Below are 23,715 nucleotides of genomic sequence, written 5' to 3'. Positions count from 1 at the left end.
AAAGGTAGTGTATGGCTCAGAGGCCACTAGAGCTTGGATCTCGCTGACACGCCTCACCAATGTCAGACCCCACCAAAAGAGCTGTCTTGATAGTGACCAGCCTAATGTCATCAGACGCCATTGGCTCAGAAGGTTTATGCACCAAGGCGCCCAGCATTATATTGAGGTCCCTCACAGGGTGAGGCTACTTAATAGTGAAACACTTGTGTATAGGCACGTTACAAATGCCATATCATAGGCAGTTAGAGCTCAGTGAGGCCCGTAGATGTCATTTAACCACCGGATTGGCGGAAGAGAAAACAACCTCTTCTGAGTTCCAGTAGGCTACGACGTCCGCTAGATAAGTGCGGCACGTGTCTATCTGCACCCCTGAGTGCTCAAAGTGTGCTGAGAAATATAGTACATCAAGTGAGAGGATCGACCTTAGGTTCCGCCCAGTGGCAAAACCTAGTCCACTTGCTTTGTACTGGCTCCTAGTAGCAGCGCTCCGAGCCCCCTGAATGAGGTCTAGATTTGCCTGGGAGAAGTGCAGATGTTTCAGAGCGACCTGCTCAGGAACCACGCTGTGAGGGCAAACTTCTGCGGGGCAGGATGAATGACTGTGCCCCTGCTGCAATAGGAGATGAGCTGGACCCAGTGGAAGGTGTATTGGAGGCTGGTCCAAAAGGCTGAGTAGCTGAGAACCATGGCCTCACAGGCCACCACGGAACTAGCAGGATTATGCTAAGGTGCAGAGAATCTTATCTTGCAGATCACCTTGTGTACCAGTGGCATGGGCGGGAAGGCATAGGCGTCCATGCTGTTCCACTGTACCTACAATGCATCGCAAAGAGACCCTGTCCCTGTCAGGATGCAACCTGGGGCACTTCCTGTTGAACCAGGTGGCAAAGAGGTCCATCTGTGGATGACCCCATCTGCTGAAAATCTCCTGAAGGACCAGATTGTTCAGCTGCCACTCTTAATTGTCTGTCCCCTGTATGCTGGGCCTGTCCGCCTCCAGGTTCGACTCCCCCGGGAGGTGGATCGCGGTCAGGTGAATGCAGTTTGCCAGGGCCCATTCCCAGATGCTGACCGCCAAGGTGCATAATGGAGGGGACCTGGTGCCACCCTGCTTGTTGAGCTAGCACATGCTGGTGCAGTTGTCTGTCTGAATGAGGATCGTTTTGCTGCTGATGAGGCAGGAAAGCCTTCAGGGCCAGCCAGATGGTCCTCCGTTCCAGCCAATTAATATGGGCCGCCTGTTCCTGAAGAGACCAGACTGCCGTAATACCCAGGATGTGTTGGTACCACCAAGCTGAGGTCATCCCTCTGCTGAGAAAGTGACTTGTTGCCCTCCTGATGGCTGTGATTTTGTCCTCTGATGGAAAGAGACTGTCCTCGTATCCCAGATGAGGCCCAGAAACGGACTTTGAGTCAGTGCCAGCTGAGACTTCTTGAGATTGATAGAGAATCCCAAGTTGTGTAATGTGTTCATGAGGGCGAAGTCTAGTAAAGACCGGTGGGGCTTCATTGAGGCCAAAGGGTAGAACTTTGTACTGGAAATGAAATCGGGACATGTAAGTAAGTGTCCTTCAGATCCAGGGAGCACATCCAGTCTCCCTTGAACAGTGTCTCTGCAATAAGCACTGGAGTAACCATCTTGAGCTTTTGAAGTGGGAGGGAAAGGTTTGGGGTGTAAAAATGTTCCAACTCTCAGGCCAGCCTGGTTCTTCTTGTGTATGGCGCAAATCCTGGAGTAGAAGTCCATACCCCGCTGGGAGGCGGGGACTTCAACTGCCTGGCACTCTACGAGCAATCTAATCTCTGCCAACAGAGTTGCTGTTCCAATCTGTGGGAGGAGGGACCGCAGGCGGTAGCCCGTGGAAGCAAACGATAGGATCCAGGGATCCGCGAACTTCGCATCAATTGTGTGCGTGGAGAGCAAGCCCCCTTCCACCCCCACAACGGAGACACGTGGATCCGCAGGGGAGTGTCATTCCTTCTTTCCCTCCAAGGCTGAGGGGGCCTGAAAAAAGTCCTTATTCGCCACCTTCTGCTACTTGTGGTGGCGTTGGCTCGGAGAGGGGCCGGGCTGTCTGGACTGTCGTTCTTGGAAGCCCCGGAACCCGCCGAAGGCCTGACCCTTGGCGGAACACTGGTGCGTTTGACTGAAAGTCTTGGGCGTGGACTTTGTAAAGATGAATAACTACTTTTCAGTCTGAACTGTCCTTATCCAATTCCTAATCCGTGGAGAAAAGAAAGGTCACTACCCTAAAAAGGAAGGTCCAATATATGTTCCTGGAAAACCGGGTAGAACTTTGTAGCCCGGAACCAGGTCGTCCTTCTCATCTCCGTGGCAATGCAGATGGTAGAGCCTGAGGTATCGATATGCGAGACTGTGGACTCAAAGATGTACTGAGACATCTTCCCTTCAGCCAGCCCGCCTTGAAACTTACCCGACTGTGCACCAGAAGTTCTGGAAGGAAGTCTATTTCCTGCCAAATCCTCTGGTTAACGGCTGCGAGCATGGCATCTGCGCATTTGCTTGACGAAGGTGAAGCGAGGTGTTGGATTTTTTTCATACGCCAAGATCTCCTCCTTGCCTAGCAGTGCCGAGGACAAGGTGGCCGATGAGGATTGCGGCTTAGAGTAGATGGAATACACAGCTATCACTGAGGAGTGTGGGCCCGGGTGTGCCAACAAGAGTATCCCCCTCCAACTGCCTGTACTTGGCGTTGAGGTGCCTGTTGGTGGGCTGCGCTTAGTGGGGTTTCAGCCATCCCTTTTTGGCCAAGGCAACGTCGTCGTCCTGCATCTGAATCCCCGTTCTAGCCGCAAGGCATAGAGTGAGGACTTCGGCCAGGACCCCCGCCTCAGGTTGTTCAACCTCGGGTTGTGGAAGCCCCAAGTATTCAGCCAAACCTGCAAGTCTATCGTGGAAGGCCTTGGCTGACTAGTGTGTCTAGGGGTGGTCCTCCGCATCGGTGTCAACCAGGGGGTCAGACTGGTCTGGCACCGGTGGAGGACTACTGGGAGCCGTTAGTTGAGGTGTGGAGACCAGAGCCTGCTGCTGAACGGCTTGAGCAGTAGGCGGCAGAGGAGCCAGAATCGAAGGAGCCGGCATGGGCAGCTGAGGCGGAGCCTGAGGCGGAATGACTGAGTGCTGGTGGTGGGACTGGTGGAGGCATGTCCCTAATAACATCCCAAAGGATGCAGGTCATCTGAGGAGACCTCATCAGCGCGAGGAACGTCTCAAAAAAACGGTCTTCACAGGCTGCTGAGGTGGCAGGTGATATTGACAGTCACGGCTGGCTGCCGGGGCCTGAGCATACTCTTCCTAGATGGTTGCAGGGAGTACGTGCCTTGTGATGTAGAAGGATAAGCTGAAGGCCACGTACCTGGTGGAAACCAGTCCCACCTGCTCCCTAAAAGGGAGCAGTGTCTGACGAGCAGCCATCTTGTCTGGCGTGGCGGCCATTTTGTTGATACATGCCACGTGCCTGCGTCGTGGTGCATGGCTTGCTGGGAATGGCCACCTCCTGGACTCTTGGTGTTGGATTTTGAGGCCTACCCTGCACCTCAGGACCAGACCTGGTAGGCATAGATCGTGCGGCGAAAGCGCTGGTGGTACTGCATACAGGCGCTCCCTCAGACATATGTCCGGTATTAGGGCGTAGCCCCTCGGGTGGAAACCCGGTAAAAGAACCTTTCGGTCCCTCAGCGCTGTCTGCAGGAGGATCTAGCGACTCCTCGGCCTGGTGGCTGATAGCTGAATGAGCTTCAGTACCTGCGCTGGTGTGAGAACCTGAACAGTACCTCCCATTCAGACATTTCCTAGGAAAGGAAACGCCCTTGCGGGGTACGATGGAATAAAGCGGCCCTGCCTTGGGCCTCGACTTGCGGTTGAGAAGTTCAAGTCCTCTGGAGGAGACTGCTCGAAGAGCTCCCTCCTCTTTGCTAACCTGTTCTTCAGAGCTTGCAGTGTAAGCGCGTCACACGCAGTACAGCCCTCCCAACCACGGTCGAGGCCAAGGTAGCGGAGGCACAGAGCTTGGGGGTCGAATGTGGGGAAAAGCCCATCGCAGGCTGGACACCTGCTGAAGCCCAAGGATTTCGACATGCGCCAGAGGACCGAGTAACTGTTAAAAGATTCGAAGAAAAGACAAAAAGACAGAATCCAGGGAAGAGTGCGTGGAATAACAAGACCGAAGCCAAACCCAGGAGCACTGGTGAAAGTGGTCCGTTCCCGTCGACACGGAAGAGGACTGAGGAGTGGCACCAGTGGGTGGAGTCGGGGGGGCTCCCAGGGCCACGCACCTCCACATTTAAAGGGGAAGAAGAGTTGTTCTGGTGAAAAAGGTTTCGTCTCCCCTCCCTAGAAGGGACGCCCATGCAGTATGGAGGAAAGGGGACGGGACGTAAGAGTAAGCTGTAATGCAGCCCAGCCAGAGCGTCAGACTGGGCTTGAGGACGGTCAAACCACATGGAAGACAGCCACTCATGGCCAGGGATATCGCCCCAACAACCCTGGAGCTCTGGCTGGGTTGCGTTACAGCTTCTCCCTGCGGGAAGGGATGGGGACCCTGCTGTGGCACCCTGGGACTGCCACTGTGCTTGGAGACCGTAAACCCACATGGGAGACGGATGCCCAAGGCCGGGGACATCACCTTCAACCATCTACGAGTTCTGGCTGGGCTGCTTTACAGCTTTTCCCTCAGGGAGGTATTGGCACACTGCTGGGGCAACCACTTACCACCAGAGAAGCTTTTGGCACCCGGAGGCAGACACTGCGCACATTAGAGGAAGGAACAAGTTACTTACCTGTAACTGTTGTTCTCCAGCAAGGGTCTGGCATGGATTCACATGCTCATGAATATTTCCCGTCAGGCTGTGAATCCTCGGTAAAGAAAAAAGAAAAAAAAATCAGTATCAGTTTCGTTTCTGATCTGTCTTTCTTAGTAGTAACCAATCACTGGTCTCTGGGTCATACTGCCCCCAGCCAATGACTGCCCTCTCCCTAAGCCCCGCCCCTGGCAGCCATCCTCAGATTTGGTAGCACGTAAACTGGCAGTATGACCAAGTGAAGAGCCGCAGAGGGGTAGGCGGGAGGGTTCGCATGTGAATCCATGCCAGACCCAAGCTGGAGAACAATTACAGGTAAGTAACTTGTTCCTTCTCCAGCATGGGGTCTGGCATGGATTCACATGCTCATGAATATAAGAATACATAGCAGTACACACATGCACAACCACGGGCGGTGGCAAAGGCTCAACATTAAGCATTACATAGACTCAACATTAAGCAACTGTTACCTCCTCACCAGGCCCACCTTCATGCGAACAGGTTGTGCAGCACTGCCTGGCTGACTCTGGACTCCTCCCTGGAATACCAGTCGACGCAGTAGAATCTCGTGAAGGTGAGAGTCGACCTCCACATAGCAGCCCTGCAGATGTTTGGTGTACCCCTGCTGGACAAGAACACCGTGGTAGCAGCGATCGCTCTGGTCGAATGGGCTCTCGGACGGCCGGGCAACGGTCGGTTTGCCAACCGGTGACAGTGCATGATGCAGCCGGAGAGCCATCTGGAAATGGAAGCCTTCAAGAGAGCCTTCCCTTGGTTCACAGGTCCAAAGTTTACAAATAGCTGTGATGTCTTCCGAAAACTTAGTTCGGTCCACGTATAACTTAAGCGATCTAGCTACATCCAGCGAGTGCAAAGTCCTCTCGGCCGGCAACGAAGGCGACAGAAAGAAAACTGGCAACACCAAGGGCGTGTTAAGATGGAAGTCCGACAGCACCTTGGGCATGAAAGAGGGGTGCGTCCTCAGCACCACCCTCGTATCGTGAAAAGTCAAGTATGGAGGCTTGCAGGATAGGGCCTGAATCTCTCCCACGAGTCGTGCAGAGGTGATTGCCACAAGGAACGCTGTCTTCCACGACAGGAACTTCAACAGAGCCGAATGCAAAGGCTCGAATGGTGGCCCCATGAGCCTGGTCAGCACAACGTTGAGCTCCCACGCCGGGGCTGGAGCCTTCACCGGCAGGAACGATCGGAACAGTCCCTTCATAAATTCCTTCACCAGTCAATGAGACCACAAGGACGGCCATCCTCCAGTTCTGGTGTATCAGGAGATCGCTGCCAGATGCATCTTGATGTAAGCGTGAGCTAATCCAGCTTTGGCCAGCGACAGTAGGTATGGTAGCACTTGAGGTGCCGTAATCCGTAGAGGGTTGATCTTCTGTGCACGGCACCAGAAACAGAACCTCTTCCACTTATGTCCGTAGCACTTGAGTGGAGGACGCCTTAGCCTTTGCAAGAACCTCTCTGCAGTCAGCCGGGATTTCATACCCTCCAAACTCTAGTGCTGCAGGAGCCAGGCCTGCAAGTTCAGCGACTCCGGGTCGTGATGAAGAATGGTGCCTCCCTCTCTAGAGAGAAGATCTGCGTCCGTCGGCAGCTTAACTGGTGGGGACGCTGAGAGGTCCAGAAGGTCCAGGAACCAGATCCGTCTCGGCCACGCCGGTGCGACGAGGATCATCCTGCACTGGGACCTCTTGAGCTGGCTGATGAGTCGAAGCAGCAGCGGCGGCAATGGAGGAAACGCATCCAGGAACAGGCCGTCCCAGGGGAACGAGAAAGCATCGCCCGCTCCTCGGCTGGGGAAACCTGCTGGCGAACCTCTGGCACTTAGTTCGTCACCGTCGCAAACAGGTCGATCTGGGGTATGCCCCATCGTTGGAAGAGCCGATCCACTTGATCCTGACGTAGTTCCCACTCGTGGCACTAGCACAGCTCCCTGCTGAATGAGTCGGCAATGGTGTTTTTTTATTTCTGCAAGATGGAAGGGAACCAGAAACATCTCCTGGGCGACGGCCCAGTGCCACAGATCCTGGGCCTCCTTGGATAAGGCTGGGGATCTGTTGCCACCCTGCTTCCGGATGTAGAACATCGTGGTGGTGTTGTCAGTGAAGATCCTCACGACCTTGCCCTTGAGGGACGGGAGGAACGACTTGAGCGCCCAGAACACGGCGCGGAGCTTCAAGATATTGATGTGGAGGGACCTCTCCTCCGGGAGCCAAAGGCCTCTTGCGTGGAGATCTCCGGTGTGCGCACCCCATTCCTCCAGGGAGGCGTCCGTCGTCACTGTCTCCTGATGTGCCGGGTCTGGAAGTCTGTGCCCGCCGCGAGGTGTGCACGGGTGCCCCACCACTGAATCGCCCGACGGAAAACCTCATTGAGCGAAATCTCGTCTTTGAAGCTGCCCGCCGCTTGCATCCAGCGGGTGTCGAGGAACTCCTGTAGAGGACGCATCCATAGCCTGCACAGGCGCACTAGATAGCTGCATGAGGACATCATTCCGACGAGGGACTTGATGGATCTCACCCTGGCCACATACGTGGCTAGCAGGCGCTGCACCTTGCCTAAGATGGCCTTCGTCCTTTCCTCCGACGGAGATGCCAATTGTTCCACTATCGAGCTTTGTTCACAGAAACAGTGCCACCTGCGACGGAACCTAATGGGATTTCGGGTAGTTGATGGAGAAACCCAGCTCCGTTAGTAAGCGGACGGTCTTCGCCGTGTGCTCGACGGCGAGTTCTCTTGTCCTTGCACGGATGAGCCAGTCGTCCAGGTAGGGGTAGATGTGTATCCCCTGCAGGCGCAGCCGCGCCGCCACTGGTGCTAGGCACTTGAACACCCTGGGTGCCGACTTCAATCCGAATGGCAGAGCTCTGAATTGGTAGTGGCGTCCTTTAACTACGAATCTGAGGAACATTCGGTGTCCTTTTAGGATGGGGATGTGGAAGTAAGCATCCTCCAAGTCCAACGACGATAGGAAGTCACCCTCCTCCAGCTGCCCCAGCACGTGCTGGAGAGTGACCATCCTGAACTTCTGTGCCTTGATGTATTTGTTCAACCGACGTAGGTCCAGGATGGGGCGCCAACCGCCTGTCTTTCTGACGAGGAAGTATCTTGAGTATACTCAAGAGCCCTGGAGCCTCTTGGGGACGGGCTCGATGGCACTCTTGAGCATCGCCTTTACCTCCAACAGCAGTTGAGGGACGTGATTTTCCTTCCTGGCCACGGGAGGAATGCGGGGACACTTCTTTTGGAATTAGAGAGTGCCTGTGGGCCAGGGCATCCAGCACCCAATGGCCGGTGGAGATGGACTCCCACACGCTGATGAACTTCGCCAGCCGGCCTCCCACCGGGGTGCTTCGGTGGGGGCCTGCCGCTACGGCCCGTCCAATCTTGCTTGGAGGCAGTCTTGCCGCCTTGGCCTCCTTGGCAACGACACCGAGATCCTCCTTGCTTGCCGCGACCTCTGTAAGCCTCCTGTGACGAGGAGCGGGACCGCCTGGTGGTACATATAGGAGCCACCGCCTGATCCCTTGGAGGCCCCCTGTCTGCCTCCTGCGCTCCGACAGGGCCGTCGTTGATGAAGGACTCCCAGGGCTCGGGCCGTCTGTCGGCCTTGAGGGCCTGCAGCGATTCATCCACTGTTTTCCCAAACAGGTTGTTGCCGTCGAGCGGCATGTCCAAAACCCTGGTCTGCACGTCCTGACAGATGTCTGTCGCCTTGAGCCAGCCTCGTAGAAGGCAAACACTGTTGCCTAACTGGCGAAACCTGGTGTCGGCAAGGTCCGTTGCCACCGTTATGGCATGGTCCGACACCACGCCACCGTACTGCAGAATCTCCAGGGCCTCCACCCTCTTGTCCTCTGGGAGGAAGTCCAGTAGGGGGGCTATCTTGTACCATAGCTCCCTGTCGTAACAGGCCACAATCGCTAAGGCATTGGCCGCCTTAATTGTCTTCACCGCCGACAAGATGACCCGTCGCCCCATGGCGTCCAATTTCTTACCCTCGCCGTCAGGTGGGGAAGTAGAGGTTGAGGCTGTCGCCCCCCCCCCCTCCGCCGCCTTCTTGGCTGCCGCTGAGACGACCGAATCCGGCGTAGGTTGAGCCCTGAGGCACAAAGGGGCGGCGTCGGGGACCCGGTACTTCTCGTACCTGTTCCTCTTGGCAGGCGTCGACAGGTTCTTCAGGATCGCAAGTACCTCGTCCCAGATATCGTCGAGTAACGGTACCGCGAGGACCGTCTTTGTCTTGGCCTCTCGCCGTTGATAGAGGAAACCCTCCTTCTGTTCCTCAGGGCAGAGCTGGAAGAGCTTGGATGCCCTGGCGATCATGGCGTGAAAGGAGCCAATTTCATCGGGCGGGGAAGCCTGAGGGAGTGGTGATGGAAGGTCCGTCCCGTCGTCACCACCGTCGTTATCAGTCGCCGTGTCATCCCTGGGGTACGGTGAGGGGGATGAGGGCTCCACGGGTCCACATCGCGAATGCTTGTCCTCCTTGAAAACATTTTGTAACCCGCATCCAGGGCAGTTCCTGAATAGCTTGGATCTGGGCGTCGAGCTTCCCTTGTCCTGGGCCATGTCCATGGTAGGCCTCAGATATTCTGGAATCCTCCAAGAAGCTTAACTTGATGAAAACTTCACCCTTGAGGGGCGTAGAAAATTCCGAAACTGGTCCCCGTTGATCGGAAGTAGAACGGTGGAGCGTGAGGCTCGATTTAACCGAAAAATGAGAAAATCTCTGAAAAAAAGAGCGAAAACGCAGTAAAAGCTCGAGAGCTATAGCACAAGGACTCCTAACACTTGAACGTGCGGTAAAAATATGAGGATGGCTGCCAGGGGCGGGGCTTAGGGAGAGGGCAGTCATTGGCTGGGAGCAGTATGACCCAGAGACCAGCGATTGGTTACTAAGAAAGAGATCAGAAACGAAACTGATACCGATTTTTTTTTACCGAGGATTCCCAGCCTGACGACGGGGAATATTCATGAGCATGTGAATCCATGCCAGACCCCATGCTGGAGAAATCTTCTGTGTCAAAGTAGGAAAGAAATAACTAAATGACCAACAGAGAAGGGTCTACGACCCCAACAAGATTTGGGACTAACCAGATTGGCAAAGTGTACGTCAAACTAAAAGCAGTGAGAAATAACTGTGCCAAGCAATACGAGAAGGGAATCATTCTCCCGTTACCGAACCAGGAGATTTGTTAAAATCGCCTCGGAAAGGGAGTCATTTTCCCTGGCCTTTTTGTGAACTGACAAGCAATACCAGGTGAAGGAGGGCATTTTCTTGGCCATGAGCTGAGAATTGTGCTGGAGACCAGGGTAAGGGAGTAATTTCCCCCCTGGTTTTATTGGAAATTGTATATATCTATATCAGGAGAAGGGAGCCATTCTCCTGTACGTGACATTATATAATGACTGGGTGAAACCCGCAAGACAGGGGAAGAGAAACATTTTTTGGACACTCTCCTTTAGTTGAAAGGTGAGGGACAGAAGGAGGTTGTGAAAGAGGACGGTGGAGATTTGACAGACCCTTTAGAATAGATTTTTTTCACAATTGAACTTGATTGGCATTTCAGAAAATACTCTACCAACAATCCATACAATTCTCCTTTAACACGAACAAGCCAGCTGCCCCAAACACCCCCCACCACTGCCCTCCCCCCCAAATACATTAGATACTAATACATTTCTGTATGCTCGCACCAATATTTCCAGCCCCCCCCCCTCAACTCCCTTCCAGGATCCAAACTTCCAAACTCCCCAGATTCTTAAGGGTAACATTCAAAATGAAGGCCATTGGGCCGCCTCTCCCAAGTGGAAACCAGGGCCATAGATTGTGACATGTACCCATCCCTCCAACCAGACCTTGCCGCCTGAAAAATTATTAGGGCTCCACCCCTTCTCTGCATCATTTACCGGCCATACTTCTCAAAAAAGGGCTCCCACTGGCCTTAAATATTGGACCGTGGTTCATCAGGAAGATCGTTTCTGAAACTTCATATCATATATGCCGCTGACCTTTCCCACGCATTCTTTTTCCACGACTGGGCCAAGCAACAGCTAGCTGCCACCAACTTAACCCACACCATATGCAGCTTCACGCTCCTCCTCTAGTTTCACCCCAAAAAGGAGGCACCACGGCGAGAACCCCCTGTGTATCCATCGACCCCTCTAATCCACGATATAACTCGTCTCCAGTAGGCTCACACTTTATGACAGCCCCACTACATATGACCGTAGTCACCGTTCACCTGGTTACACTTCCAGCAATGCGGGTCTGGCCCCCCCCTCCCCATCTTAGCCAGTACTGCCGGGGACAGTGCCACCTGTGTAGCAATTTCAGGGCCTGATGCCTATACTGCAGGCAGGCCGTCGCGTGGGACCCCCTTATAGGGCTTCATCCACGTCTTTCCCCAAATCTTGCCATCATCTATTTCTAGCTGGGAGTGGATCCTGTGTTCTGCAAATAGCATCGTCTTATACAACTGTGCAATAAAACCCTCCTTTTCCCACATTTGACCAGCCGGCTCAACCCTGCCTCATACCAAAGCTGGAAGCCAGCGGTTCCTCGACCCCATTCCACAAAGGCGGGCCCAAATACAACTCAGCTGCAACAGCCACATGGACAGCCGCCTATTTACCCCCCCAACCCCTCACTCCAAAGGGGACCACAGGACTTCTATGACCAGGTGACTCTCCTTGGGATGCGGGACCTCAGCACCCATAGCCATTCCCCCAGGGAAACTGGGGCCAGAACAGCAGTGTCCATTGGCACCCACTGTTTGTCCATGTGTGGGTCCAAATAGTCCACAAATATACGAATTTGGGCGGCCCTGTTGTACGAGAAGAGATCCGGAATCTACCCCCACCCTCCCCTCTTCTGTTAGCATAATCAATGTGCTCTAGACGATCCTATGCTTGGCCCTCGCTCAGGAGGAACCCTATTAGGGCTGCCTTGACATCTTCAAAAAAGGACCTCAGGAGCATTTGGAACAGAAAAACAAGTTACTTACCAACTGGTAAAGTTCGACTGGATGTTCCTCCAACGTATTCCACATCTTTGACAGCTGTGGACATTACATGTCAACGATGTGGAATACGTTCGAGGACCCAATCCATTCGAAGAACAAGTTACTTACCAACTGGTAACGTTCTTTCGACTGGCTGTTCCTCCGCTTTCCACATCGTTGACATGTAATGTCCACAGCTGTCAAAGATGTGGAACACGTTGGAGGGCACAATCCATTTGAAATAGAAATGTGGCTAGTACCACCATTTTAACAGTTCAGGCGCGTCATCCATAAGCCACTGACAATGTAGGCCATCGATTTCCCAAGCCAGATACTACCCTGTATCTTGCTAAACCCTCCAATATGCGTAGGACTGATTGCAGTGGTTTGGTGATGTAGAGCAAGGCATCATCTGCAAAGAGACAGACTTTACAAATTAATCCCCCAATGGAGACCCCCCCACTCCGTATTCCCTCATTTTTCCGCAGCCCCATGGTTCCATCACCAAGGAATAAAGCAACGGAGAAAGCGGACACCCCTGCCTCGCCGTAGCAGGAAGGCCTGCGACGTATCCGCGTTCACCACCACCCCCCCCAGGCCATCGGTTCAGAGTATAGTGCTTTGATCCACCCACCCCATCTCAGGCCCATACCAAAAATTGAGAGAACCTCCCCCATAAAGGCCCAGCTCACCCTGTTAAATGCCTTCTCGCCGTCCAAGGCCAAGAGCAGGGCCCACCCTCCTGTCACTCCCGGAGCGTTGAGGAAGTGCAGTGTCTTGCAGAGATTAACTGCCCCTTGCCTACGTCTGGTCTGCATGTATTAGTCGCGGGAGGCATAACTCCAGGCGCTACGCCAACACACTGGCAAAGATTTTAGTGTCCACATTCAGTAGGGAGATGGGTTGGTATGAAGCACAGTTGACTAGGTCCTTCCCTGGTTTAGGAATGACTGCTATCAAGGCCCGGAGGAACGTCTGCGGTATGGTGCCTTCCCGCACAGTGGAGTTAAACAGCATGGCCAAGGGCGCTGCCAAGAGGGATTGCTACTGTTTGTAGAAGTCTAAGGTGAACCCGTCCTCCCTTTTGGCTTTTGTATGCCCCCCCCACCCCCACTGCAACTCCTCCAACAAGATTTTCTCCTCCAGCACTTCAGCCACCGAAGGTTTAGAGAGCTGCACACCCTTTAGATAGTTACGCACTTCATCCCTTGTCACCTACGCCGACCTGGCATATAAATCCTGATAGTATTCTGCAAACTGGGTTGGAATATCTTCTCCCTCTGCCAAGACCCCATCAGCCCCTCATATCTTATCCACTCTCTCCTCTGCATCCCCTCACCCTGGTTTCCAGGAACGTGCCCACAACGTCCTTTCTCGTAGTACTTTCGTCACGTGAACCTCATCCTCTTCACAACCTCCCCTATTGATCTAGAGTGGAGCTCCTGTATCTTGTCCCTCATCTCTCCCAGGAGTCTCTCCCTATCTGCATCCTTTTGAGTCAGCTGAGCTCTCAATGCTTTAATGTCCTTTCCAAGTATAGCCTCGTTCAAACCCCCTTTACCTTTTCTTCCTTGCCCATTCCACAGAGCAGACCCCTAAAGGTGGCCTTCGCTGCCTCCGAAACCGTGGCAATTCCTACATCCCCGTCATTGTTGGGTACAAAATATGCCTCAATATCCTTCCCCAGGAATTCACACAATAACCAATCTCTTACTAGCGTGTCATTGCACCACCAGCATGGTTAGTATTAGTTTTGAGGCAGGGAAAAACCATGCACCTTTGCGTCAGCTTTCTTCTTCGACACTTTCACCACTCCCAATTTTGTTTCAGCAAAATCATAAACCACAAAGGCAACACAAATTTCAGAGATGCACTACACAAGATCAGTTTATATTGTATTACATTACTATTAATATGGATAAGAACACTCGTTATAGCACTTAGATGAGGGACGAATCTGCAAAGAAGCACTAGATCAAAATGTGTTTATTGTTCAATTTGAAATAATGGAGAACGGTTGGATTGAAGATTGTCGGCGTTTATCGGTTTAAAGCACAGAGTTGACACTTCAAGACCATTGAACGGACATGTTGGCATAATATGCAGGTTTGGATGGGGAGCCAATCAGGGTGGTGTGGGTTGAAACCTGAAGGTGCATGATGAAAGGTAAGGCCGGGGGTGATTGTCTTCATTTTTTTTTTAAATGTCTTTTCATGAATTTAGAGTAACAAATGATAAAATATGTTCAATTAAAAAACACAGTAAAAAACGTGTATACGAAATGCCTTTTGAAGTTTATGGGGCTTTTTGCAAATGTTTAACAGGATTTCACTTTTTAGGGTGCATATTACTGTGATTTACAGCTTTTATCATCTGAAACCTCCACTGAACTTTAATAAGGTCCCCTTTTTAACCAGCTTGGTAAAAAAAATGTTTCAACTCTGCCCCCTGTTGAGTTTTACAAGTCTTCCTCGAGTAGGACTTTAGAAGACTCACTCTTAGGAGTACAGGGCTCCAACTCTTAGGTTTGGCCTGAACTACCCAAACGGTTTGGTAGCTGAAATCAAGCAGCTAGGCTTTGTCTAGGAGGGGGGAAGGGCAGAAGTTGTGTACAAAGACCTTTGAGCACACTTAGGGTCAAGGAAACTGAACACTATAGGAAAGCCTTTTCTTTAGAAGTCCAACCCCGATCTGCAGAGTGGGTGTTGGTACCAGTGAACCTTGGGCAGCTGAACAAAGGAAGGCAGACATTGTCAAAGTTGTCAAATAGAAGAAGCTTTTTCATAACAAGTAATGGAATTGGATTCAAAGGATTCCAGGGCGCTATGTAGGCCACCTGAAGGATATCAGCCTCTAAGGCGGAGGTCCTTAGGCACGGGAGAAGACAGTTGGGTTGTCTACCCCAGCAGGACTAAAAAACCTCAGGAGGAGTGCACAGCAACTCAACAAATGCCCAGGTAAGTACCCAGGAGTGAAACAGTACCTTCTATGATGAAGAACAATGTCACTGACAGGTCCCCAAGTTAAGACAGCAGCTGATGGGGGAACTTTTGGCAGGAGCAGACGGTCAGACTCGATCATAGAGATGCCCAGCAGACTATCTTTGCGGAACCAGGTTTTGGAGGTTCAACACAGGCTTTGTAGCAGCAACGGTTGTCGCCTGGCAGAGTCTTCCTTCTCTCGGTCAACGACTCAGCTGAGGCGACTCCTACGATTGGTTGCGTTCCTGCATAAAAGGCAAGTGTCTTGATGCTGAAGCCAGAGTCGACCGCTGCTTCTCCATCTCTCTGCTGAGCAACAGGGAAGATCCAGAACAGACTACTACCTTCCTTTGACTGGTGGGCCTACCCAGTCTCGAAACCAGCTGCAATTTAAGCCATCCCACGATGAGCTGCGACCTTCCAGGCCTGCAAGATCAGGCCTGGAAGGTTGTGTCTCTGGTGTCTCTGTAGGTCGAGAGATGCTCACAAGATGGCACCCAGAAACGCGCTTGATGAGACGATGCACATTAGCAGTGCCAGAGTATTCTGATATTGCAGGCCTGGAAGGTCGCAGCTCATCATGGGATGGCTTAAACTGCAGCTGGTCTCGAGACTGGTTAGGCCCACCAAAAAGATTAGTGAGAGTGGAAAAAGGTTCCTACTCACTCAGGAGAGTCAGATAAAAATACAATAGTCCAGCCAAAAGTGCTGGGGGACTAACTGGGTGGGGAGAATCGCACACAAGATGGAAATTCTACCATAGACACTCCCCGACTCCCACACTATGGACCCCTGAGTTCTATTGTGTGCTCCCTGGTTTGCCACCCCACCACCCCATATTGATTTCTAGAGATGCCAATGCTTAGGTATAGGGAGATGGGTGGGACTCCAGTGGGGCGAGGGGGTTCACAATGAAGCTACTGCGGGTGGGATGGGGTGGCTGGAATTGAATGAAGGGGAGACTAATCACGACCAGAGTCTGCTTGCGTTCTGCCCACCCAATTGGTTGGCACCTCTCCCTTGAATAATGTTCAGTCTTCACTATTTACAATCTTGAGTGTGTGATCTGTACCTTTTACCAGCTCCTTCCCGTCGTAAGTGTGAAGACAGAGTGCGCTGCCACGTTTACCAGCGAGTTTGAACTACATTGACAGACACCCCTACACACAGGGTGTTTAAAGCCATTGCCAGTGGTATGTGGACATCCCCCAACACTGGCAAAGAACTAGAGATGAGTTTTGGGGCCTAATGATTTAAAGGTTGATCGAGCAAAGCTGTCGAAAAGATATGGGGTGTCAGGCAGTCAACAGTGAACAGCGCTCCAGCAAGACAGTTTTTGCCAGCGCACAGCTCTGTCAGGTTCCGGCCAAATTCCTCCCTGGTTTGCAGTTCCATTAACCCCACCGAGTGACACGTTTAACAAGTAGTGTGAAATCTTAATGTTGCCGTATTTTACCTGGCCTCTGAGAGGCACCGCACACAAAGTCCGCTTTCAATGGCAGTCGCATTTCAGACACTGAGATAACACCACGTGACGGTGCATAGTCATTGGCTGCAGGTATGCCTTTGTTCAGAGCTTTTCTCCCCTGGGGTCCTTCACTCTTCAGTTTGTTGAGCTCCGTAAGTAAAGCCATTCGTTTTTCAGCTGCGAGAGAGACCATAAAAAGGGATTACATTTTACAACATTATCATTTGTCTGTATCGGTGTGGGTCAGGGGGTGTCCATTTAAAGGATCGATTACAAAAGGTTTGAAAGCAAAAGGTGAGAGTCAATAGGATCGAAAAACAAAGGTTTGAATTTATTTTTTTAATTATCCATCTTTTTTTTGGGTTTCCGTGTAGGTAAAAAAAAGTGGGTTTTACTACAAAACCAGGGGTTGGGGCCCCCCCAAAAATTAAAAAATGTGAACCTTTTGTTTTCAGTCCTTTTGATTCGAACCTTTGACCAATAACCGGTCAGAGGTGCAAGGGGCATTTTACACAGGGATAGGAGAACGTACAAAGCGTTTAAGTGTCATTTGCCTATGTATCCACCAATTGACTGCCTGTGGCCATGCGGATCCTTATGGCCATACCACCCACGCCTGCCCCTACCCGTGCCACAAAGCACTCTCCCGGGATCTCGTAGTTCAGTCGTACCACTAAACTTTGTACTCGCCTGTCAGTATTATTACAAAGAAGTCTTATGAGACTAAATGGCTTAATTGGAGCTGTAAATACGCTTCTGCTGTAATACAAATGCCTTAACCAAGTGTACCTTCAGCTACATGGATTTATTAAGGTGTGTCCTTCACTGAAGGCCTGCTTGAAACGAACATTGGCACATCCAACAGTTTTGGATGGTCTCCAAGTATTAGAGCGCATTTGTCAGGAACTGCTTTTATAAGTCATTACTTGCACCATTTTGCAGCTGCTACCATCGAATGCCAGTTGGTACCATTACCGCAGTGTCTGGCAAATAGCTATCCCATGCCAACACAAAATCCCAAGCTGTTTGCATTGCCAATGGTCGTTCCAATATTATTTTCGGTTGTGTCTAAAAGATCTATTTTAATCCAGTTACCAAACTTTAAAATATACATCGTTTAGAATCCCTGCTGGATGGGACATGAAATACATGGACCTGCCGAATCCCTGACAGTAGCTTGCAAGCCTCTTTCAAGTGTGGGACTGGTTGGGGCTTGAATGACTTCAATAATCGGTCAATAATACACGTGCTCAGCACTTAAAGGCATGGTCTAGTAAAAAAATTTATTTAAAAAATAGATGGGCAACATAAAAAAAAAAATACTAGCATACTCTTTTTTTTAAAACTTCCTATGTAAAATTTTGAGCTATTCAAGCTCAAAATTCTCAAAAGCAAGCACATGGGCGCATCCATTTTGTGAAATGGAGGCCCTCCTGTGCTGGCTTTTGCGGCACTAATGAAGGAAAAGCCAGCCAGCTGTACTAAACAAAAGCTACCGCTGGGTGGCTTTCCCTTCATTAGTGCTGTACGCGGAGGACAGGGACCGGAGACCAGAGCAGGAAAGCTGCAGCTGAATCTCGGTAAGTGCTATTTTTTTTTTTATTTTTTTTTAATTTTTTTTTTTTTTAAATAAGCACTAGCTGCGGTTTTTTTTCTAAGTTTTCCGGGCTGGAGGAGCCCGGAAAACTTAGAAATAAAACTGCAGCTTTAAAAACGTATTTATATTTGCGGTCGCTTTTGAAGCGACCGCAAACATAAATACAACATTATTGTGTTGGAAAATCTCTCCCAGAGATTACAAAGAAAGCGCTGCTGAGCCTACGCCATCCAAGGGCGGCACTTTAAACAGAATGGAAGCCTTTTCTGAATCAAACTGTCATTTCCAATCCCTATCCTGGCAAGTAGAATCTCACCACACAAGTATTCCATGTGCCCTTTGTGTCAAACAGAAAACAACTATTCTTGCTTCCGGGGCACTGAATATTGATCAACGGTGGCACTATCAAGCACATACCAGCTCTGGGAATATTGAGAACTTCTCATTCAATGAAAACAAACAATTTTTCATTCACAATAAATCAAACTCAAGCTCCCAGCATGATGTATCCCCAGAAGAACAGCAGGCACCACACACTCATTAAAGTTACTCACTGTCGTGATTAGAGTACTCTGTCCATAGTCCCCTTTCCCCCTCTCCTCGTTGATATTCCCCAATGTCAGAACGGTACCAGAACTTTTGGCAGTAAAAAAAATAAAATTCCCCTTAAATTTAATATAGCGTGCAGGGCACAGCCTCGGCTGTTACCCCGCTGAGACCCTGCCCCTACAGTGCCTCAACTCAGTCCCCCTTGAACACATCAGATGCTACTCATTACCTATAAGCCATTGATTGGCATACTAGCAGGTGAAGGTGGGTAGGACATATGGCGGAAAAGAGACTATGAACTAGGAGTACTCTAGTCACTACAGAGAGCAACTTTAATTACTCATACATCCCATCCCCTTTCCTACATACTTTTGAATGATTCCACTGAACAAGAACATAGGGTGGAGCTGTGACAAGCTGCCTCAGATCTAGGATGAAGTGAAAAGGTTCTACAGAACCGCCGGACCAAACTCTGCATCGGGAGTTGGTGTCCAATGAAAAGTGCTTACAGCAGGCCAACTGAGTGGCCCAAATAGCCACTTTTCTGATGAGATCCCAAAAAGCAGGTCTCTGAAACGCAACAGTCGTGGCATTAGCTCGGACCACATGGGCATGAATCCCCTGAGGAACAGGTTTGCCCATGACAGTGTATGACTCCAAAATGCCCTGAACCATCCAACAGGCGATGGAAGCCTGAGAGCTGGGGAAGGAGCCCCAAAAAGTCACGAAAAATGCCTCAGACTTCCTGAACGATTTCGTCCGAAAAAGGTAACACTTCAGAACCCTCTTGAGGTCCAAGGAATGTAAGGCCCCGTCTGCCTCAAACTGTGGCTTCGGGAAGAACACTGGCAGGCAGATCTGATTCAGATGGAACGGAGACAAGCTTGGGCAAGAAGTTTGGGTGAATGCACAAGATTACTTGTTGTGAAAAGTGGTGAAGGGCTTGCACAAAGACAACACCTGCAGCTCACTAGCCCTGCGCACAGAGGTCAGAATACCACGTTCTCGAAGGCCACTGGGGGGCAGCCAGGAAGCAGCTGCAGCCAACGGAAGCAGGAAACTTGCAGAGGGTCCGCGGGAACGTGTAACACCTGTAGCCGTGCCAACAGATCTGGAAGTGACCCCCGAAACCAACCTGCCCATTAGGCAAACTGGGGGCACTTGGCATTCAGGGGGAATACAAACAAGTCTAGGTCCGCGAACCCTCCCCCACCCCCCAACGCTGGAGCAGTGTGTTCTGCTCACCTGGTCTCTGCAGAGGTGTTGGGGCACAATTGCAGCCCTCCCTGAACTTGAATCACCCCCCCCCCCTTTTCAGGCCTCTCCCTCAGTACACAAGCTGTAAGCAGTGGTAAGTGGTGATACTTATCCTGCGTGGAGATAAGTGTGAGTGCGCCAATCTGCGATTGTTGTACCTCTCGAACCCTTCACCCCAAAGTACGGTCTCTGAGCATTTGCCGGCCCATAAAGCTCACCTGTGAATTATGGAAGATAAGCTCTCCGTCCTGCTACTTCTGGCAGGGGCACGTTGAATGGGATCTAGTTCCTTCACTTATCCCTGATGAGGATTAGTCCAGTCCAGCTGCGACTATGCTTCTCCTTATGATTGCTAAGTCTTTCTTGAGCTCTTGTGATGCTGTTCGTTCTGTTTAATGTCTTTAAATGTTGCTCCTATTTATGCCCGCAATAATGTCCCTCTTCCGTTTTCTTCCCTTAGATGGAAATGCGGCCTCAATGCAGCTGTGAGGCGCGAGACGCAGCCGGATGGAGGATTGATGCTACCGCAATGTTCGACAGCAGGTAATGATGATAATAATGAAAATGTGTGTTATTTATATAGCGACTTAATCCAAAGCGCTTTACAGAGCATATATTTACATACAATATCACCCAACCGAAATTGGTACTCATTTATCGACCTTGGAAGGATGAAAGGCTGCGTTGGCCTTGCAGGGATTCGAAGTTGCGACCTGCAGATCACAGCAGCGAGCGCTCAATCGGTTTAAGGAAAATTGCGAAGTATGGCAAAGCGCAACCTTAAACTGACTGCTTTTTCAACGTCTAACCTGGTCTTCCGTTTTTCCTTGCAGGCGCTACTGTCGACGATGGTGCATGTCATGCTGCGGTGCCAAGATGAAGATTTCGGCGTTCCGGAAAGTGTAAAGATGAATACTTGGTTTGCCGAAGAGATGTACAGGTATGAACAGCTTCCCCCAGTTGGTAAGTATGCTGGCAGGAAGCAGGATGTCCAGGAAGCAGGATCTTCAAAGGCAAGTCTGACCTCAGGCGACGGTGAGCGTTACGCTGCTTGCAAGTGAAGAATAACTCGAAGCGTCTGTCTTGAGGATTGGGGCAGTTTATGTAGCTGAGATCGTGGGCAACGCCCATTAGGGCCGGCTTACCAGCCTCACCCTGCCACTCCTAGAGAGTGAACATGTGCAAAGGCAATCCATTAGCAGCCACACCCAAGAATACACTTGGGGCTGCTTAATGGATGGAATGCTCAAGGTTAATGCATCCTGCTTAATGGATGGAATGTTCAAGGTTAATGCATCTGAAGTACTATGTCCATAAAAGCTTTTTGTTAAATGATGTTCTTGTTTACTTTTGTTCATGAGCCTGGCGCCAAAGGCGCCAGGACAGTGTCCACCCAGGTCTCCTGTGCATGTGACCCCTGCATGCATGTGCCCCCGACTTCATGACCATGACACATGTGAAACTCGCGCTCGTAGGTGTAAACCCCCAAGGGACTCAGCTGATCAGTTTCTACATTGCTGTCCCCCGGCAGGTGGACTGCAGAAATCCAAATCCCCTCAGTCAGGGCCCATTCCCAGATCAAAATCACTTCCACGCAGAGGGGAGGAACAGGTGCCACCCTGCTTGTTCAAATAAACCATAGTAGCATTGTCCGCCCCGACCAGAAACGCCTTGTCCCTGATGAGGGGCAAAAATGCCCCGAGCTCAAGCAGATTGATATGCAGGAGGGCTTCCGTCTTGGATCATGCTCCATGAATCGCATAAACCCACTCCCCCACCCCCCCACCCCCACTCCCCCACCGTCCCCCACCCACCCCCCAGTCGTCCAAGCAAGGGTATAGATGGCCCTCCAAGCGGAGGCGGCCAGCCAATGCATTCATCAATTTCGTGAAGACATGAGGGGCCAGGTTCAGTCCGAAGGGCAGCACCTTGTACTGAAAGTGGTAGGACAATTGTGAACCACAGAAATTTCCGATGCGGTTGATATATGGGTACATGGAGGAATTAATCCTTGAGGTCCAGGGAAAACATCCAATCCCCTGAACACAGACTCAGCTATGTGCGTGGGAGAAATCATCTTGAAGCGTTCCAGCGGTAAGGACAGATTTAGAAGTGACAGGTACAGGACTACCCTCATGCCAGCCTGGTTGTTCTTGAGTACCACAGAAATCCTGGAATAGTAACCGAAGCCCCCATCTACAAGACAAACCGGTTCAATCGCCTGCATCTCCAAGCGCAAAAGGACATGCTGTAAAAGGGCCGGGGACTCGATCTGACAAAGAGGACAGGATGAAGAGGAAGACTGAAGCACATGGAGACTACAGAGAGGATGCAAGGGTTGCTCAAGTGATGCTTCCAGGCGTCCACAAACAGAGTCAAACGGCCCCCCACAGGCGAGCTGTGCTCCCCGACCTTGAAGTCACTGATTCTTGGCTTCCGGGGTAGGGGAGCGGAAAAATCTGCACAACGTCCTCTGCTGCTTCCTCCTGTTGTCGCTGGGCGACTCGCCAGGCCTCCATGTACCACGATCTCGAAAACACCTCAAGCCGGTGAATGTGTGGGGTTTGAACTCAGACCTAGCCTGGGATTCAGGGCATGACTTCCAACCTGGTTTTGTCAGGGTGGCCAAGGACTTGGTTTTTTTCTTTGTCAGTTTGTCATCAGTTGACTAATTAAAAAAGTCCACGCCCTCCAAGGGCAGATCCAGGATCCGCCCCTGTACATCAGACAAATACTTTGTGGTGTGCATCCACGCTGTCCTAATCTCAACCCCAAGGCACAGGCCTCTGCTGGCTGTGTAGATGTGGGAGACCGAAGACTCCATGAGGTCCTGTGCAAAGGCCCGGGCCTCTGCCAAATTGGCCTTGAAGGATACAGGCCTGAGAGGTGAGTGGACAGGGAGGGGGGCAATTATTACTTCAAACCGTTTTGATGCCTTGGCTGGCATGGAGGAACTGGATTGACTACGGCCCTCTGAAGAGGGCATTTCTAAACCCTAGGGGTTTAGAAAAAAATTCCAATCCACGTGACATACGAGGAGGCTGACCTCACGGTCATGGGGGAGCCAGTCCATCCCCCAGAACGTGTCATCACCCTCCTTAGATGTAACATTGCAGGGGTGATGTCAAAATTATATGATGACCTATGACATTTTTCAACAGGAAACAGGGGCAACAGTACCCACCCATTGGGACGTCTACGTCACATTCTCAAATCCAGCACGAAAAAACAAGAGCCCGCTGCTATGGGGGTATGGCAGCCCCGATAATCCTCCTTACATTCTGTTCCCTCTGTGAACATTTATGTCCATACTCTGCAACACAAAGTGCTGACACCTGAGCAGGTCCTCAATTGTTGCTGGTACATTTTTATAACAGCCCACAAGCCTTAGAAACCAACCCGCTGGTGGCTTTTTGCTCTAGATTGCTTGAATCTACAATTCGAAACCTGGTGGCCGAGCACATGGTAGTGGTATTGGGAGGTGATTTTAATGCATAATTGGGCAACAGGATACCTTCTGACATGGCAGATGCGGGCTACTTTGCACGCTCACAGATGTCGGACAATCAGATGTGCTCAAGGGGGTTACAGTGGAATATGTGGTTTTTAGAATGGGGTCTGCGTTCCTTGAACTGACGTATACACTGATGTACCAGGTAAGATTACTTTTGCAAGCACACAGGGCACTTCAACAATCAATCATTTTTGTATGCACACCCAACATGTGCACCCAATTGTGGATTTTGCAGTTGTAGAGAAAATAGCTAGCAACACTTTCCCCTGAGGCTGGTCATAAGACAGGACCATTCCCCCTCCCCACGGTTGCCTACCCACAACTAGACCTATGTGAGGTCAAACAATGCAGCATTTGTAAAGCATTGTCCAAGGGATCCAACCTAAAAGCTGGAGAGCGTGAATAGATTAGCAGCATCTGGTTATTACATTCTTATTCCCAGATAAATCCAATGTCCTGATGCCCAGTATAAAAAGCAATATAATTGCATTTGTGAAACT

General features: G+C 51.0%; 1 protein-coding gene across 4 annotated transcripts in view; it reads right to left on the bottom strand.

Annotated features, from left to right (window-relative positions):
* ANLN (anillin, actin binding protein) overlaps window positions 1–23,715 on the bottom strand; it is a 728,409-nt gene that overhangs the window by 351,420 nt on the left and 353,274 nt on the right. For all 4 annotated transcript variants that reach the window (XM_069613260.1, XM_069613259.1, XM_069613262.1 and 1 more), the window contains exon 14: window positions 16,287–16,475. In XM_069613260.1, the coding sequence (XP_069469361.1) occupies window positions 16,287–16,475 (189 nt within the window). The remainder of the gene's footprint in view (window positions 1–16,286; window positions 16,476–23,715) is intronic.

This window comes from Ambystoma mexicanum, chromosome 5p, assembly GCF_040938575.1.
Source record: "Ambystoma mexicanum isolate Mex_15411 chromosome 5p, UKY_AmexF1_1, whole genome shotgun sequence".
NCBI lineage: Eukaryota > Metazoa > Chordata > Amphibia > Caudata > Ambystomatidae > Ambystoma > Ambystoma mexicanum.
The sequence above is the reverse complement of the archived record's forward strand: the minus strand, read 5'-3'. Positions and strand labels throughout refer to the sequence as shown.